General features: G+C 41.4%; 1 protein-coding gene across 7 annotated transcripts; it reads right to left on the bottom strand.

Moving 5' to 3' along the window:
* Positions 1–1,248: 1,248 nt before the first annotated feature.
* TCP11L2 (t-complex 11 like 2) lies at positions 1,249–17,007 on the bottom strand. Of its 7 annotated transcripts, XM_079303330.1 has the most exons (11): positions 16,432–17,007; positions 13,822–13,943; positions 11,722–11,895; positions 10,355–10,487; positions 9,998–10,118; positions 9,049–9,269; positions 8,044–8,180; positions 6,862–7,049; positions 5,319–5,500; positions 4,429–4,601; positions 1,249–3,848 (listed from the first exon to the last, which is right to left on the bottom strand). In XM_079303330.1, the coding sequence occupies exons 3-11, from the start codon at positions 11,855–11,857 to the stop codon at positions 3,604–3,606; spliced, it is 1,536 nt and encodes a 511-aa protein (XP_079159456.1). In that variant the 5' UTR covers positions 11,858–11,895; positions 13,822–13,943; positions 16,432–17,007; the 3' UTR covers positions 1,249–3,603. The 7 variants fall into 7 exon arrangements, 6 of the variants coding, with proteins under 6 accessions (XP_079159456.1, XP_079159454.1, XP_079159457.1 ...); XM_079303328.1 differs by lacking the exon at positions 16,432–17,007 and having other exon boundaries at positions 10,355–10,490; positions 13,822–13,946; XM_079303331.1 differs by lacking the exon at positions 16,432–17,007 and having other exon boundaries at positions 4,429–4,598; positions 10,355–10,490; positions 13,822–13,946.
* Between the last annotated feature and the right edge of the window lie 1,428 nt (positions 17,008–18,435).

The raw sequence follows: 18,435 nt of genomic DNA, 5'->3' as shown, positions 1-18,435 counted from the left end.
GGCTATCACAGTGCCCTGCAGCCCGGCTATCACAGTGCCCTGCAGCCCGCCCCTCACCATGCCCTACAGCCCGGCTATCACAGTGCCCTGCAGCCCGCCCCTCACCATGCCCTGCAGCCTGGCTATCACAGTGCCCTGCAGCCCGCCCCTCACCATGCCCTACAGCCCGGCTATCACAGTGCCCTACAGCCTGGCTATCACAGTGCCCTGCAGCCCGGCTATCACAGTGCCCTACAGCCTGGCTATCACAGTGCCCTACAGCCCGGCTATCACAGTGCCCTACAGCCTGGCTATCACAGTGCCCTGCAGCCTGGCTATCACAGTGCCCTGCAGCCCGGCCCCGCCCGAGGGTCCCCCCTGAATGTCCGAGCCGGTCAGCGCCTCCCGTCACCGCGGGGACACGGAGCATTTGGACTTTAAACGGCTTTCCTGCAGTTTTTAGCACGTAAAGCAAAGCGGGGTATCAGCTTTTAGCGTTATTAATTATAATTATTATTATCATCATCGAATGCTGTAGCTGAATCCCCTACACATTTATTCGTGCTCCTTGACGAGGGTCGGCACTATAGAGACGCCAAAATCACAGTCAAATCGGGGACTACGCATCTGCCCCAGTGCAAGGTGAAAGAAGAAGCACCAGTGATCGTGGCAGGTTCCTATGGCAGCAAGCTTTTGAGATATATATATGTAAATATAATAATTGGTAAAAAAGCTCTAAAAGCAGAGTGTGAAAACAGTCCATACACACGCCCGCTCTGGCTCAGGTTCCACAGGAGTAACATTCACGGGGCTGGGCTGCGGCCCCACCCACCCTGCACACCGCGGTCCCTGCCCTAAAGACGAGTAACATTTCAGATTCCTTCCCTTCGGTTTCCTGCCTACAGCGCACAGGCACTGGACAATTTGTTTAATACGTGGCAACCCCTGTTTTTAATGCATGCAAGGCCTCTGTCGGACACAGGGGGAGCCTGGAGCAGCTTCTCACAGAAGCCACCCCTGCAGTCCGCTGCCCCTCCAACTCTGCATGCAAACCCAGTTCATCCTTCCTCCAAGCAGTCAGGTTTAAGCAGGCAACTGTTGTGAGTGGTACTTCCACAGCTGGGTGAAAGTCACTGCTCTGGACTGGAGCTGCTACTGAGAAGTAATAGAAAAAGAGTCACAACAGAACATTAGTGGAGTCATTTATCTTTGGCATTTAACAATCCATTGCGTTTAATAAAGTTTGTATAAATGAGTTTTCACCACTGATGGTATCACAAACAAAATTTAATGCATACAAACCCTCAAATACTTGTTTTTTAACAAAGCTGCTACAGAATGGCATCTTGTTTCACAAGGACAGCTTTCTCAGTAGAGGCAAGTGCATTTCGACCACAGCAGCATAAACAGCATGCAACACATGACATTAAACAGATGCAATGTCCATGTTTGAAACATTAAATTAAAACACATTAAACAATCACTTAAGACACAAGCCATGCTATAAAATGCCCTTTGCAAGTCCCCTAAACACCAACCCCCCCAATAAATGCTGTATTTTGAGTATTTACTGGTAAAAACTAGTATGACAGCTTTCCCAGCTCATTAAGGAGCTATCGTTTAACATTTATTTGTACAATAGAATGGATATAAAATATTACAATTAAAAGTTCATAATCATATTAGCAATCACCTTCAAGTGTTCATAAAATTCTCTTTTGGCTGAAGCTCAAAATCACAAAGATATTTCTAAAATTGTAGCAAATCTCTACAATTTATTCCCTGTACCTGCTTTTGAAATGTATTTTTCTCTTAATGATTTTGAATTACCTACCAAAATTTCATATTCATCTGAGCAAGCCTGGCTTACCTAGTGGCACAGTTGTTACAGTCTAAGAGTTCCTTTCTCTCAGGTTTTCTAGGAAACAGTTCCCTTTAAAATATGTGTTCATCTTTATTTTGTGCAATGTTTTTACAAGGGACAGAACAGAAGTGCACTAGAGAAATTTCTCTAAAAAGGCATTTCAAAGAAAGTTTTCCTTAACATGTACATGTGACCAAAGTCCTTGGCCACTAAAGAACAACTGAATAGAAGTAATGTCCTTTGCTATAAAGGATACACATTCCTGTAGAAATGGTCTACAAAACCACAGTGCTAATAATGCCCAGGTTTTTTTTTACCTTTATGATAGACACAGTAACATACATAAACAATCTGTGTGACACATTACATTTTTACAGGATATTTTTGTCTCTTCATAAAAAATAGATTGTAATATAAAATATTAAAAATTACTTCTAACTTGTACCACACTGAGGTTTTCTATATATGACATCTTAAAAGGAGTATTATATGGTAATATATTAAAATATAATTTTCAAGTAAATTATTCAATTTAATAGACAAGAACATGTCTATAATATGTATTCCAGCACTATCTAATCCTAGTAATCTGAAATATGCAAAATAAAACCTGTGTAAACTTAAAGAAGTTCACTTCCACATTTCTCCATTTCAATTCTACTTGTTTTCAAGATTGTGTATGCAAGATTCCCAATGCCTTAAATGGGAACTAAGTATTGGGGCCCAATCAAAGAAATTTGAAGAAAATGGGAGCATTTCTCACACACTCTGTAAAAAAATGAATCTAGTAATATTTTCAAAAATGACTTTACATGGGTTCTTGCTTTCAGGGCTAAGAATATCTTGTGAAAAAACTTACATTCTGTTGGATAAGGGCATGAAAAGGGTAGTTCTTCTGTGGTATACCATAAGGTCAATCTTAAGTGCTTTTGGGAATAAAGGTTAGAAAGACCTAACTTAAAAATACTCAATACCCATCCATTAAGATCAAAGACCAGTACATACATGTATTAAAGATCTGTATGACCTCCACTAAATAAACACTATATACAGAAGTTTACTCCCCCCCCCAACATCACGTTTCTTAGGTATTTATCATTAATCTTAATCAGAGTTGAGAAGCTCTGAATTATTCCTACTTGAAGTGGTAAACGCTGCTTCTGTAACTAATACTATCCTGCACACAGCTTGTAACACTGACATTCCTTAATGTAACAGATGCAAAGTTCTGGGTCCAGTAATTGCAGGAGTACCTGAACTTGGCCTAGTATGATCCTGGGTTTGGTTACTAAAGCAGTTATGCTATACTTTCTTTCTCAAAGTACTTTCAGAAACAATTGTTGTCTGAGATGTTACTCTACAAAAATACAATGTAAGCATAGTACATTTTATCTATAGTTGTTTTGTCATTTCCTAATATGCATTGCTATATGTAAATATATTTAAGTTGAAAAATAACATTGTTTTGATGGTGGCAAAACAGTGAGTACATTGCCAGCTCTTTCCCCCTGTGAGTCACAATAAATGCTTGCTATGGAAATTAATAATTCACTGGCTATTATAAATGACAATTCATTAAACAAATATTTTGCTATTAAAATATATGTATATGACCTTGACATTAATTTCTTTACAGTGAATTTCAGAAACTATCTCTATACATTTTACAAAACCTTTTCCCATCAACAGTCACTGGAGTAGGCTGTTCTTAGAGATGTGACTTCTCTATTGTCTTGGAAGATTAAAAAAGGGTACATTTTCTAATTGTTAGATGTTTCTCCTTCTGTTTTCTCCATTGCTGCCTCAGGAAAAAGCAGTTTTTTAAGTATGTTTGCATAGAATGGTCCATACACTTTTTTATTGAAGTTTACAATGCTTGTATACTGAGATCCCAGCAGCTCTATCTCTGTCTGAATCACAGAAAGGCCTCCTGGCACAGTAGGCATACACTTCTGAGAACTAGGAAGAGCAAGCAAGCTTCTCATGAAGAGCTGGATTCGTTTGTCTGAAATGGAATACAAAGTATGCTCAGAACAAATGTAAACCTGAGATGAAGCCACAGTCATTTGGTAAGCACCCTGCACATCAGCACAGAAAAAAAATCCAACAATGTAAGCAACAATTCTTTCCCAAGATTGTGTTAGGGTGGGAAACAATACTGTAAGCTTCTTAAATTTAGCTACTGCAAGGTGAACACAGCATAAACCTACTGCAACAAGTCATGTTGACTGGTATGAAGTAGACTCAAAGGAAAATAAACAAACCCACTAGGTTTAAATCCAGAATGGACAGAAAAAAAAAATTAAATAACACTCATTTTTCTAAATTCTTCTCCAAAATATTAGGCTGTATATGCTTGTCTTTACATGCACTTTTACAATTATTTCTAGCTGTGACTAACCATGCTCTGCAGCATACCAAGAACACCATCTCTAAGTAAACATTTCCTTAGTCTTAGCTGAGCCAGTACTTTACTGCAGTAAGAAAATGCTTTTAGAAGATAATTAGACAGCTGATTAAGCTTGCTCCGAGTAAGTTTATAAACAGACACATACAATATGACAATTAGGTAGTATCTTACTAACCAATCAAGGAACAGACAGGATTATTCTTCTCAACAATATGAGCAATTTGACCCATTAAATTACTCTGCATTTCTTCACTAAGAGTGGGAAGACCTCTTTCACTTAGAGACTTGTTCACTGTGCTGCAAGTCTGGATGCCAATAGCATTCAGAGCCTCCTTCAAGTCAAAACTTCTGGAAGAAACAGAAAAGCATTAAATTCTGCAGTTTCTGTAGCATAGGTTGTAAAGTGCCTCCTTTCCCTTTTATTTTTAACCTGGTCTCTGCATTGAGAATTTTGAAAACTTTTCATTTTTTGCTGCAGATTTATGTAAACTTACATATACAGGAAAATATCTATGTGGAAGGTAACATAAGGACCTAGCTGTGATTCAAATGGGAAAAGTCATTTCAAGTGTGCAACAGTGACACCAGTTCACTTTATCCTTGTGCCTAGGTGTTTTTTCTGGGCCACGTGCATAGCATTTCACAACAAAAAAGAGTGGAAAACTCTTTTAAAAAGACAGTCACACACATCAGACTTGTAGTACAAACAGCCAAAGAAATAGGCAGCCAGTAACTTGAACTATGTACAAAAAGTTTGAAACAACTCCCAAGAGGATTTAGTAAATGTATGGCCAGTCTCTCCAGTATTGGGAGTGTATGAATGAACTTTACTACTAGGTTCCAAAATCTGTACATTAACATCAAGACTAAGATTTCATTAAAATCTACCTTTGAAAACACATGTCTAACCTATACTGGCCTTGTATCATAAAGGGAATATATAAATGAATAAAATTTGGTATCTTCCTATTGATAACAAGCACCAGCTATGATACTAGAATTGTTCCCAATTGTCTCCTGCCAAAAAAAGAAAAGTTAAAAAGAGGAGATTAAAAAAGGCCTTACTTCTTGTTCATGCCTTCAAGAAGAGGAAGGGAGATCCTTTTCAGCTGGTCAGCAAAATCAGGCACATCTACAATTGCTGCACCCACCATGTTGTTTGTTATGAGAGAAACACAAGCTATGATTTTTAATTGATTGAGCTTTTCTCTTAACTCCTGAAGACGAACTTCATCTGTTATTAGAGTCTAGAATTGAAACAACAAAACCAGTTTAGGAATAAGGACGGAGAGAGAAGAAAAGGACAGATCTAGGATGTAGTCATGAAGCACTACTATTTTTAATCACAAATATACAAACCCAGAGGAGACAGAAACTGAAATACCTTAAATATGTAGTATAGCATGACAGGGCATTATGTACAAGTACCAAAAGTAAACCTGTGGTGGCAAGAATAGTAATGGGAAAACTGATGACATTGCACCTTATTCCTCATCACTGCTGGCAAATCTGCCACCAGCAATTCAGCCCACAACATGGAATGCTCAGAGGATACCAAGGATATTGTAGTGACCAAGTTACAGACAAAACATTCTTCCGGATTTGGGTGTCTTCTGAAAAATTGCCAAGATTTCTAACTGATGGATAATAAGGAACAACTGTGCTTGACAACCACCAATTCAACCACCAGAGCAGGTTCTGCAAGTGATACATAACCTGCTCCAGGCAAAAAGCCAGCTGGTCATACCAAGAACATAAGTAATGCCCACAGCAAGATGTACCTGGAGTTAACTTTAGGTTACAAAGAGTTCATCCTGAGCAGCACAGGGGCATTAACATACAACTGTAGTTGGTAGCAATTTCATAGTATGGCAAGCTAGATCCACCACAGGATATCTGAATGCAGTTCTTACTAAAACTGGTCACAGAAAGGTAAGAAGGTGGTTTCCCTTCTGTCTACTGACAAGAATACCAAGAACATCCCCATGTATTTAACAAATCCTCTGTCAGGCAACCTCACATATAGCTAAGGCCCTCCCTGGAGATGCAAATTTTAGCCCTGATAGATGGCAAATTTCACACTGGCTTTATGAAAATTTGCATAGGTCAGTAATCAGGAATTGGAAGGAAAACCTGAATACTGAATCTTGAAGCAATAGTTTATATGCCTTGAGAAAGGGTAAATACCTACTTTAGAGGCCTCAAGATTTTATTGATTCTGTTCCAAAGAGTGATCTCACCAAATCCTGCTGCTGTTAGGAAAATAGGGTGCTACACACATTTATTTTAAAGATTGAGAAAGCCAAGTACTGTTAATACAAGGCCCAGCCTTTGACCACAGCCAAGACTGCTCTTAGGGTGGAGCTGGTGAGCTATGATTGGAAAGAGAGAGAATAACCTTTACCTTGTTCTTTTCTGGTTGTTGACTTGCCCATCTTGAATTGCAGAAACTGGACTAGAATATAATCTCCAAATTTCAAATTTACTGTGCAGAAATTTAAGGAATGCAAGAGAATATTCACTTACTGTCATCAATAACAGGATTATTATATCACACCAATGATTTTAAATAGCTGCTAAACTGAAGACACCAAAATATATTTCTTACCTCTGGAATTGTTTTGCAGTAATCCCACTGTAACAGTTTCAAGTAGCCATTGTTTAGCACCAGTGTAGGACTAATAATTGGTTTTGAACTACTATCAGCACCAGGGGATGATGAAGACTCATCAGAAATAGATGACAATTCATCTTCTATTGATTCTTTTATCCATTCTGTTGTAAGATTCAGGGCACCTAAGGATTGCAAATAGCACAGATTTACTGCATGCCTTCATCAAAATAAGCACTACCTTGAGAAAAAGAGTTGCATACATAAGAGAATTCAACTTCTGAAGACTTAAACAGCTTAGTCTTCACACATGGTAATTCTCTCACTTTCTTATACTGATCATCTTCCACTGGTCACCTTTAAATTCTACCTGATTTGTACAAACCCAGCCACAAATTGTTAAGACTTCAGACAAGATTTTTAGGTAATAAAAGTCTCAAAGTTTGAGTTCCCAAAGGATTATTTTCCTTTTTTTTGGAGAGGCCACTTATCAGATAGTGTATAAGACTGAAAAGTAGAGGTGAAGGAAGATTAAAACATCTGATTTGTTGTGATATGGCTTTTCTGAGGCTGCATATAGAACACTGCAGGACCTATCACTGCAGGCTCAGGGCTCCCATTTTAGAAGCCTCTGCTCCAGATGTTAGCAAGCTTACTTATTCTTCATGTAGGATATATTTCTGCATACTAATGAACCACATTACACAAAACATGTAATAGTGGATCAAGCTGACTTGGCATCATCTCAGAAATTTTGTTCAGAGCCTGCCTTTTGTTTACTAAAAATTGATCTTACCCTTTCCAGCTTTCAGGCACTGCTTTCACATGTTTACTTCATATTAACAACAGAACTGTTGCACACAAAAGAGAAAAGTCTCATTTTAAGTTGGGCTTCTGCATCCAGACAGCAAGAGTCACCACTTGTTTGTTCTTTAGACATGAACCAATTTGGCAAATGTAAGTTTGTCTGAAAGTACCCCAGACTACAGACAAACTTGACAGCAAGTTCAGCAATCATCCTGTGATACCTTGCTTGTCAAAAAATTTTCTCATTACTTAGATACAGACAAGAAATTCAAGTTTTCCTCTAAGTTAACTGCAACTTACAGAGTTTTCACAGCATGAATTTAAATAGCCTTTTCAAAGAAAAGATTAATTTAAATATAGCATGGTACGTACTTGGTGTTTCTTCAAGAATTTCCTGGAATTTTGTTCTTTCGTAGTCCACCAAGTTATGCCAGAGGTATGGCCTAAGGCTTTTAATTGTGTAATTTGCCATATCCACTTTCATCAGGTCCAAAACATGGAATATTTGTCTGAAAAGAGGAATTTAAAATGTCACAGTTTAATTTAGTCTATTGATGTTCACCAGCACACGCAAAGCACGTGTACATTATCATTTCAACTTCAATTCTGGGAGAAGTGAACTCCTTCATTGGCATTTCAGAGTAACAGATATGTTATCTATCATCTGGAATTCTTGAAGGAGTAGTATATATAAGGCTTGGTCTAAGTTAAAAAGAGCAGGACTAAGGTAGCATCACTAATGCTACAGCCCTGTAACTAAGTTTTTCAAAAACTACATTAATTGGTATATTTCAGCCTAAATTAAGAGATTTTAATTTTTTGGTCACTGAGTGCATAAAGAGAAACAATCCTTCTGATCCCTATATATACACAGTAGAACAACTACCATTCACTCTTAGTATTTCAGTTTACATAAGGAGCGCTGTTTTCTGCTCATGCAGAATGTTTTACTCAAGTTCAAGTATTAGGATCTTAACTAAAGAGCTTTAAATCCAGTCTGGCCTTTCAGAAGAAGCAGGCAATTAACACTTCAATAAGAAACAGTACAAGTGTGTTGCTTACATTTTCTAAGAATTAATGAGACAGAAAAAAGAGTTGCAAAAACAGAGATTATTTCAAGAGTTGTTAACTTAGATATTCAAAGCTGCCTGGTCTCATCCAGGTATGGTACCCATTTCATTACAAAGTAAGATACACAATCTCTGTGTGTCAGAGCTCTTGCCCTTTAATGCATCAGGAAGTTTTCCTATAGTTTGAGAACAGGTGTTATGCAAACTGACACAATTTTAGACTTCCTTTACCCAGCCCCCCACCTTCCACTGTCTACTACCTTTCAGAAAGTTTTACTTGCTCCAAAACCCACACTCAAATACCAACCTCAGTAACTCTACAATATTGTCAGTTGCTTTTAACTGTTTTATGTCGTTGTCTCTTATTGGAGCACATAACTTCCCCATAGTGTTGATGATATAGTTAGCTAGCCCAGGAATATCAACAGCATTGTGTTCAGCCTGCTGTCTTATAAGATCCGTATCTAGAACTTCACAAATTTGATTGTGAATCCTGTTTGCTCCAGGAGTCAGGAAGGAAAGAAGAATCTAAATTAGAGAGGCAGAAAAAAGGAAAAGCTTATCAATAAAACTGAAAGCACTTAGTAAACACACTTGAGTGAAATTTTCATACTCGTGTCAGATGTACATAGCTGAGAGATTATAACCAGACATTTTAAGACTGAACATTATCAAAGGTAGTGGGGAAAAAATGATTGTTCGGGGAAAAAAACTCACCAGTACAGTTCTGCAAAAATGCTCAAAGCAAATAAAACAAAAAGCAAGTCAACAACTAGACTATTTCAAAAGCTGGGAGGTTACCCTGTAAAACAAACATCTACTAACTTTAAATTCTGAAAGACTTAGTATTGTGCCAGGATTGAAGGTCTGTATGCTCACCTGTGTGATAACCAAACAATGAAGTCTAAGTGGGCAGGTGCAGTCATGTTTATACTATTGTTCATGCCCTAAGCTCACAGTATGGTTCTGGAACAGCTAGTAGAGATGTGAAGCTTTGGGAAATATACGACTTTTAATTGATGACTATGCAGTGAAATAGTTGAGTGAACATGCCACTGTTTGTTTGTGGCCATGCTCCTGCTTAATATAAATATACTACAAACAGACATTGTTTTCAGTTCTGAATAATCATGGCTTCATATTATAAAAGGAAGAACTAGAAGGTGTTGGCTCAACTAAGTTAAGGAGAGCCTTCAGTGAACTAAGGGACCCTTAGAGCTGAGCTGACAAAACAATACAAAGAAGAAGAATATTACCTCCTTAATTTCCTCAAAGAGCTTGATAGCATGTTCATATTCTGGAGGATCTTCATTCAGTTCCGATTCCAAATGATCCCAAAATGCCTTGTGTACAATTTGTTTCACTGTGCCTGCAAAGCTGTGGAGTAAGTCAATTAGATATGGAAAAGACTCCCAACTAGCTCTCATCCTTGTAACTGTTTTAGATGAGACTGATCACTGGTTGGGAAACACACTTCCCCAGATATTATGCCCTGCAACCACTTCTTTCTTGGGTGGTGGATCATCAGCACCAAAACACAGTCTAGACTGCTCCATTCATTTCTCCTATCTTTCCAACACCAGTGCTGCTCTTTGCAAAATTTAGGCTCTTACCTGTTTTGTGGGTAGTCTTCATGTTTTATGCAAAAATTTGCATTTACAGCAATTTCATGAGCTAGAGTCCAGTTTGACAGATTTCTTGTAGCTGCCATCAGTTCATCAAATGTGATAACCTTGGGAGGGCTTGCTGCTGGAACAAACAAGATCAATTCAAGCCAAATATCTATAGCTGATAAGTGCAATTGAATACACTAAAACCTAGAAATTTTACTGCTTGCTAATTGGACTCCAATACTCTGGAAGAAGCAACCCAAGATACCAAGTCTTTATATCTCTCTAAAACACTAACTCAGGAAACTCCCAGCTTATCAGGGGTGTGTGTGTCTGTGGGGAAATACCACACAAGCCTCAAAACATTTTGAGGAGAATTTTCATATTTCTGCATCTGAACTACAACATCTTTTTTTCCTTTAAAATGGGATCTTGCATTCCACAGATTTCCTACCAATTGTTCTGTCAAAGCCACCCAACCAAAAGCATGGGCAGTAAGAGATACCAGATGTCCACTATAATTCTGAGCACATGATGGCTATATTGCCTGTTGAAAAGGTTCTGGAGTTACTGACTTGCATACCCCGCCACTTAAGATCAGGAGATCTTCCATCTGCTGTGGAATGTAAGTTATATTCATTCTTTTAGGAGTTAGCAGCAACGACAAAAACTCTAAATTGGAAAACAAGAGCAAATGCCCAAAGTTTCTAAATCCTCAAATTCTAATTTGAAAGACTGGTAACAAAGAAAGACAAATAGCCAGCCACCAACTGCAGCTCCACTAACAAGCTTGTTCTAATGCAAGACTTCATTTCCATAGATGTAAGAAGTAAGCATGGTCTGCAAATGTTTGCAGACACACATGAACCACATCTTAACCAAGGTCTTATTTACCATTACTCAAATTATCTTCCTTGTGCAAATGTGTGTTTTCTGTTTGATTCTAATATTTATAAAAGAAAAATGTGAATTTAAGATTAATTACATGTAACTTGATACAGGATTACAAATCTCTAAGTTACAGAATCAACTTTTAAGTGCAGGGATCAAACAGAAGAAATCCACCCTCTGCACAAAGGCATATCTGGTTGAGTAAGAGGCTGCTACCCATGTCAAGGTTAGGAAGATCATGGTGACACACTTTTTCTTACACTTTCTGAAGGGAAGGAGTGCACAGGGAGACCCCCATGGATACAGCTGCTGCTGGTGTTCCACACACAGGAGATGCACTGCTTCACAGCAGAGAGAAAGCATGCCTCTCTCTTTATACTCTTAAAGAGATTCAGAATCCCAGGTTCTACCCAGGACAGCAAAGAGAAACAAGGTAAGTTAACCTTATTGGTCCATGCACAAGGCTGAAATAGGCTTACACGCTGGGGAGCTGGGCTTGCTTGAAGAATCACTGTTAAAGCTCTGCCTGGAATACTCCGAGTCGCTGGAAGAAGCTGTGCTTTCCGAGAGGCGTGAAGAGTCCGAGTCACTGTTCTGGTCATCACTGAGAGGCATTCTGATTCCCTTCACCTTGTTTACACAGTAAACAAGACCTGGAAAGACAAACACAATGCCCATAAAACCAGCACTTACTTTTGTTTGTTTCTCAAAAGTCAGCTACTGTTTATTATATTGTGAATGAAGATCAAGAAGTTGCCTTTCCTAAACAGGAAAAGCAAAGGAAAGGATCTGGCTTGACATGCAGAATCATAGTTATTAACAAACTCTACCTGCTCTGTAAGAAAGCTTTGCACCTTCAGCTGTTTCATACCTTGGTGGTTATGTTAGAGACGGTCCCTAAATTTGTTATATCTTAAAAATGAAAGACAACCCACAGGAACCCCTGAAGCTGCTTGTTGCAAAAATTTTGGTATTTTTCAATGTCCATAAAGGCATCTCGTGATGCCACCATCCCCCACCTGACTTCACAAAGAAGTGGTGTTTAGCAATGAGTTTCCTTCCACAAACAGGCTGCACTGAGTGTAATGACTGTGAAGCAAACACAGAAGTTGCAGGGGGAGAAGAGGCAAGTAATCCAGAATATTACATTTCTGAGAGGGTGTAGCTGTAAGGCTGGCCTGCTGCTTTAGGTGGGTCTGTGCTCAGAATCAGATCAATAATGGCACAGACCCAAAAAACACTCCTCCTAGGGATAAGATGGATAGGTTTTCTGGCTTAAGTCTAATGGCAGCTCTGAGTCTCTAACATTCTATTTATCACAGACAACAACCTCCACTGAGAAATATAGTACTTCAGTGTTTCTGTCTATGTAAAGAAATATAATCAATCATCCCAGGCAGATCATCTGCAATTGCAGAAAATGTGGACAGCTGCACACTGTGATACAGATGATTAACAACTGCATGACAGGAAGTGAAAAACATGTTCATAATAATATTAAAATGAGAAGCTGGAAGTCAGCTGTAATTACTACCAAAGGAATTTGGCTCAGATACCAAAAGTAGCTGTTCATCTGATTATGGCCATGAAGCATTCTGTAATGGACTTTATGAAGAGACATAGCCAGCAATGATCTCCATCAGCAAATTTAACTAATACATAACTTCATTTATTGTTAAACCATATCAGCTTCAGCAGGCAGGGAACACCACACTTTGCAACTGCTGAACTTGGAAAAAAGACACTTATGTGAATCAATATTAGTGATCAGTGAGGCCCTGGGATAGACAAAGGGTAGTGAAAAGGCAGATTTCTTCATGCTGGCAACTAGTTACAGCTTAAAGCATTTCATTTTTTGGGTACCAACTCATCCTGAATAGGCCTTTATAACCTGATGAGCTACTACACTGATGAGCACTCCCTTGTTAATTGAGATGATTAACACTTCTTAAATGTACATTTATTCTTCCTCCTCTCCCAAGAGGAAAGAGGATGCACTTGAACATCTTATTTATGCCACACTGTATCTAGGGTTTTTTTTTTTTGTGAAAAGAACTGTCCACATGAGCAAGAATACAGCTAACAGTTTATCACTGTACTGGAGGAACAAGAACACAGAGATCATACATACAGAACTTGCAGCATTACCTGTGATCCTAAGCACTATAACTCTTACTAGAACAGGAATTTTATAATTTCTAACAAGCAAATATTTAAAACATATTGGCTAAACAAGAGAGAGTTGCAAGGGAACCCAAAAATCCTAAAATCCAGAGATATTTTGGCTTGGAAACTGTATTTAAGTTACAGTTAGAAATGGGTCGCTAGTTAACACTAAAGAAGAAACAAACTATTTCTTCAAATAAAATCTGTGTTACAGATCTCAAAGTTAGTGCTGACCAGAAACTAGTTGTGACAAACTAGTTATAGAAGATATTTAGGTTCTTAATGTTGAACTGCTCACTTAAATACAGTAACACTGTACAGAGTCTGCAAAGTTTTTTGATCAATACAAGAGAACTGTATTTCCAGGCTTTAATCTTGTATAACACCTTTTTATTTCCATACAAATAACTAACCTCCAGAAGATTAATGCTGAAGCAAGTGGTCCATGAAAAGATTCAATTAATGTTGTCCTCAGGGTAGCAGCCCAAAGCCTTGCAAGTCGCTTGCAGAGCACGAGCACTTCACGGTGTGTCTACTGCTTCAGTTCAGGGGTTAAGAACATAGAATAAGGTAAATTACCATTAAAATTCCAAATACTCTCACACAACTTACACATCATTTCACGAACTTCTTCTTGCCTCTAGGTATGACAATGTTCATAAATATTCAGCTTTGCAAGATGCTTCTGAAAGAAACACTAGACCAGCCATGAAGGCGAGTTAACGCTGCCATTTTCCACCTCATCTTGATTTCCAAGAAGATCAAGTGGTTAAGGTAGAATTAGAAGTCTATATACATTAAGTCCTTAAGCACTAGTCCCAGCAAAGGATCTTTTGGCAACAAATAGTTGCATTTCAAAGAGGCACATGGCATTTTGATGTATTTGAAACCATACCTACTTCTACAATATATGCACAAATACAGACAGCAGAGCTGTCAGCAGAGTGCTTCAGAAGGCTTAATTTAAGTAAGAAGTTTCAACACTGCAACAGGAGATGACTCACAAAAAAACACTGCAATCTTTTGCCACACTAAATACATTTCCTAGTAGAATGCTTCAAACACAGTGGGAAGCAAGAATGGGTGTACTCTGCAGATTCAGAACATTATTGCTAAATTTTAAGTTTAAAAGATAAACACATCAAACTAAACATACATGAATATACAAGCAGAACCTACAGAGGCCATCTAAAACACTTAAGCAAAAATACAGCCATTGAGAATATGAAAGGTAAGTGCAAACCAAAAAAGGCATTTCTAATTAGTTACAACAATAGACAACTGAGTTACTTAGTCTTTGCTTTATAGCATACACTGGAAGAGCTGATTTTCCTTACATTTTTGTAGACAGAAGTCCTCATTAATAACTAATGGCCAAGTTCATTTAAAACTTTAAGTTAAAATTAGTATAATGATCACATAACAATACTTCAAAAAGACCTTCAGCATTGCAAGGTGTCTTTGTAACCCACCGTCTTGAATAAACAATACCATCTTGTTATTCTTTATTTCCTCATTAATTATTATATATTAGGCCACTCTTATTAAACACATTAATATCCCACCTGTTCTGTTAAAGGGTCAGTCTGAGGTCACAACCTGCTATACTCTTCTACATAAAAGACTACCCATATTTACATTTATATTAGGTTAGACATGGCCACAGTAGGCTTCATTACACCATTTGCTTTCTTTCAATCAGTACCATCCTGGAGGGCTTTTTCAGGATACACTCCTTGGGAGACCAAGTTAAATGTACCAACCATTAGATTCTAGCTTATTTAACAATAAAAATAAATTCTCACGTTTCTGCTATTTAGACAGGTGGGGATTACTCTTTTCAGTAAAAAGAAAATGAATACAAAACTGTAGGTACTTAGAGGCATCTTGCTCTTAATTTGGTTACTGCATCACCCAACTTGATTCTTCATTTAGAACTTATCAAGACTGCAAGATCAAGTCAGTTTTATAAGACACACACTTTTTATTCCTGAAGGTTTGCTTTATAAGATATTTTACAAAGCATCTAGGGGGACCAGGGAGGAAGACAATTTCACAGCTTGTTGGGTTTTCTCAGATACCATCTTCAAGAAAATCTTTCCAGTCCTGCTTTGTTGAAAGGAAGTGTGCATGGACACAGAGACTTATGAGTGCTCGGTCCAGTTTTACCACTATGAAGGTCTTAACTTTGTTTATTCTGCTAGGTTCACATTCTTACTATCTTCAAGCTGGCACCGACTGAATCTCATTTGGTCTCGAGTTTCCCTTCCACAAACTCCACCTCTGTCAGCACTCACGACACGAGAACAGAAAAGAGCCTTTGTTAAGAGTTACTTGCATCTCCTCCCGCCTCATTTTTCACAGCTTACAGCCGACATTTCTCCCCTTTAGCTTTCTAGTTCCACAGCTCTTCCCCTTGAAGGGCCAGTTCTCTTGGTGAAGGCTCCAAACGCAGTACCGGCGAGAGTGCGGTACTGCCGGGCGTCCCGAGCGCTGCCCGCGGGAGCGAGTGCCCTCCGCCCGGGCAGGCCGGTGACGGGACACAGGGACACAGGGACACGGGCCCGCAGAGCCCGGGGAGCCCTCGGGGAGCCCTGCCCGCTCCCCTCCCCCGCGGGGGGAGCGACACCGAGGGGAGCCGCCGGCTCCTCCTCTTCCTCCATCTGTTTCGCTGCCTGTCTCCTCCCCCGGCCCCATGTTTTTAACAGTTAGCAAAGGCAGGAGTTTGGCACTCGCCGACCAAAACAAACAGCGTTTCCAAGGACGTGCCCGGGGGGAGGGAATCCGGGGGAGAAGTGAGGAGGGAACGCTCCCTGTCAGCCCCAGAGAAGGCGAGCCCGGGCACCCTCCCCTCAGCGCCGCGGCCCCCGTGCCCCGGGAGGGCTCGGGGTGCCCTGTCCCGCTGACCCGGGCTGCGGCCCTCGGGACCGATCGGCCCGGCGGACACTAAGGGATGGCGGAAACCCGGGAGACACGGGGCAGGGGGAGAACTTCGGACCCAGCGCAGAAACTGTGAAACCCACCTGATGCAGCGGGTGCCCCGCCGGGGCAGCAGAGCGACGGGCCCCACCACCTCCCTGGCACCCACACCGCACAGGAGGGTGGCAGCCCGAGCCAGCGCTGCCCCGGACTCACCCCGCGGCTCAGCGCCCAGCGTGCCCGGACACCCCGCCGCGTGTCAGCCCCGCCGGCCGGCGCAGCCCTGCCCTGGCCCGCTGGCCCCAGCCGCTCACTCACCGCTGCCCCTCGCCTCCTGCGCGGCGCTCCCGGGACCGCACACAGCCCCCCTCAGATTTAAAGACCCAGCCCGGACTATTAGTGTCTTCCTCGGGCACGTCCATCTCTGACGGTGGAAGGGGGGAGGTATGTCATTTTTCTTGCTTGCCAGCGGCGAATTATCCGAGGCGCTCTGGCCACCCTCCGCTTATCCCCGTAGAAACTGCCCACATCTCCTCGTTCTGCCTGCAACCGGGCAGTAAGGGTGGAGAAATAAGAGGCGACACGGCAAGATGCTTGGGCGGACTCCCCCGCGCTGCCGATGGGCCGTGCCGGCGTGCGGGGGGTAGGCCGGGGGACGGGCCGGGCGGTGTTTACGGAAGGGCCCCGTTCGTCCGGGCCGGCGCCGCCCCCGACCCGCCCCCGGCCGCCTCAGGGACGGAGCAGCGACCGCGCAGAGCCCGGGCGTGGGGGAAAAGGGGTGTGCTCTGCTGGGGACGGGGCAGCGCGTCGGGATGTGTGCGGCCGCCTTTGTGTCCTGCGCTGTTAACTCTGTTAACTGTTCCTCCCTGGCTTCCTTACTTTATCGACGAGCAATGATGGGTAGTGAGGCGCCCCCCGCGCGCCATCTTGGCCCCCCACTGCCACCCCTGCCGCCGCCGCTTCAGGGGAGCCGCTCGGCTCCGTGCTCAGTTCAGTTTTAGTCACCCGGCTCGCTCATGGCTGTGGTGTCCGGAGGCCTGCTGAGTGCCCAGTGAAGAACGCAGCACGGGGCAGTGCAGCACTATCATTATAAATGCCTTGCTTATTGCTGTATTGACCTCATGCTCAGGCAGCTTCACGCACCCACTGGGCCAGCAATACCTGTCAGGGTCATCTCCTGTTCCTGTCACAGGAGCTACGTGCCACCGCTGCCTCACAGCAGGAAGCACGGAGGGCAAAACACCGGCAGGCATCTCTGAGGCAAGAGCTCACTAACGCCATCCTTGCCCGTCATGAAGACACAGCTCCCCTTCCTGCAGATAACCTTCAGCACACGCGGTGAACTGCACAGAATAAGTGTTGTATTCGGTAGACCAAAGCCCACTGTATGTCCCATTAACCTCTGCTATAAAATCAAGGGCTCGAAGCAAGGAATGGAGTCTGGCTGCACAAGTGCCAAGTGCCCGGCTGGAGAGGGAGCGCTTGCTCACAGCGATGCAGAGCACCTGTCAGCCCGGCCTTCAGAGACATTAAATGGGATTAAGTCCAACAGCCTAATCCGATAGCTTCTATAAAGAAGACGATGTTTTAAATAACTGTATTTGCACTACTTTGCCCCACTTTGTGCATGTCACATGGCAATGACAAGTCTGAAAGAGGCTCAAAAGGGCTTTGGAGAAGACTGTGATGGTACGCAGATGGGCTGCTTTGTACAAAAGTGTTATGACTTCCAATGACATAATTTATTATTATTTTTTTACAGCCATTTTTGCTTAGACACTATCTGAAACCTGGGGAAAACATGGGTTTTTGCTGTGATGGCTGCTGGCACCTTTTATTAATTAATCAGCTAAAACTGCACAAAGAGTATGTGCAAAACCACCAGGGCTAGTGATTCAGAGTCCACTTTGTGTTTCTGTGGTCTGGAAGTTGTGGAAACCTGTGCTGCTCAGTGGGCTAGCTTGCACAGGGAGGGACAGGGATCAGCCTCACCAAATGAAATAGCTTCTAAATACTGATATGAAAGGTAACTTCAGGGGGTAAGTATCACTTAAATCATGGAGTTAGAGATGGGATTCCAGAAAGGAATGGCTTTAAAACATTTTTTT

This window comes from Erithacus rubecula, assembly GCF_903797595.1.
Source record: "Erithacus rubecula genome assembly, chromosome: 4".
Lineage (NCBI taxonomy): Eukaryota > Metazoa > Chordata > Aves > Passeriformes > Muscicapidae > Erithacus > Erithacus rubecula.
This window is presented reverse-complemented; position numbering and strand designations above follow the sequence as displayed.

What these genes read in the sequence shown, in the direction of transcription:
- TCP11L2 (XM_079303328.1), bottom strand. Translation starts at nt 11,857, where the DNA reads ATGCCTCTCAGTGATGACCAGAACAGTGACTCGGACTCTTCACGCCTC. An exon ending in GAAGACTACCCACAAAACAG is followed by an intron (nt 10,119 to 10,354) that starts GTAAGAGCCTAA and finishes CTTACTCCACAG; the next exon opens with CTTTGCAGGCACAGTGAAAC. An exon ending in TCTTTGAGGAAATTAAGGAG is followed by an intron (nt 9,270 to 9,997) that starts GTAATATTCTTC and finishes TCTCTAATTTAG; the next exon opens with ATTCTTCTTTCCTTCCTGAC.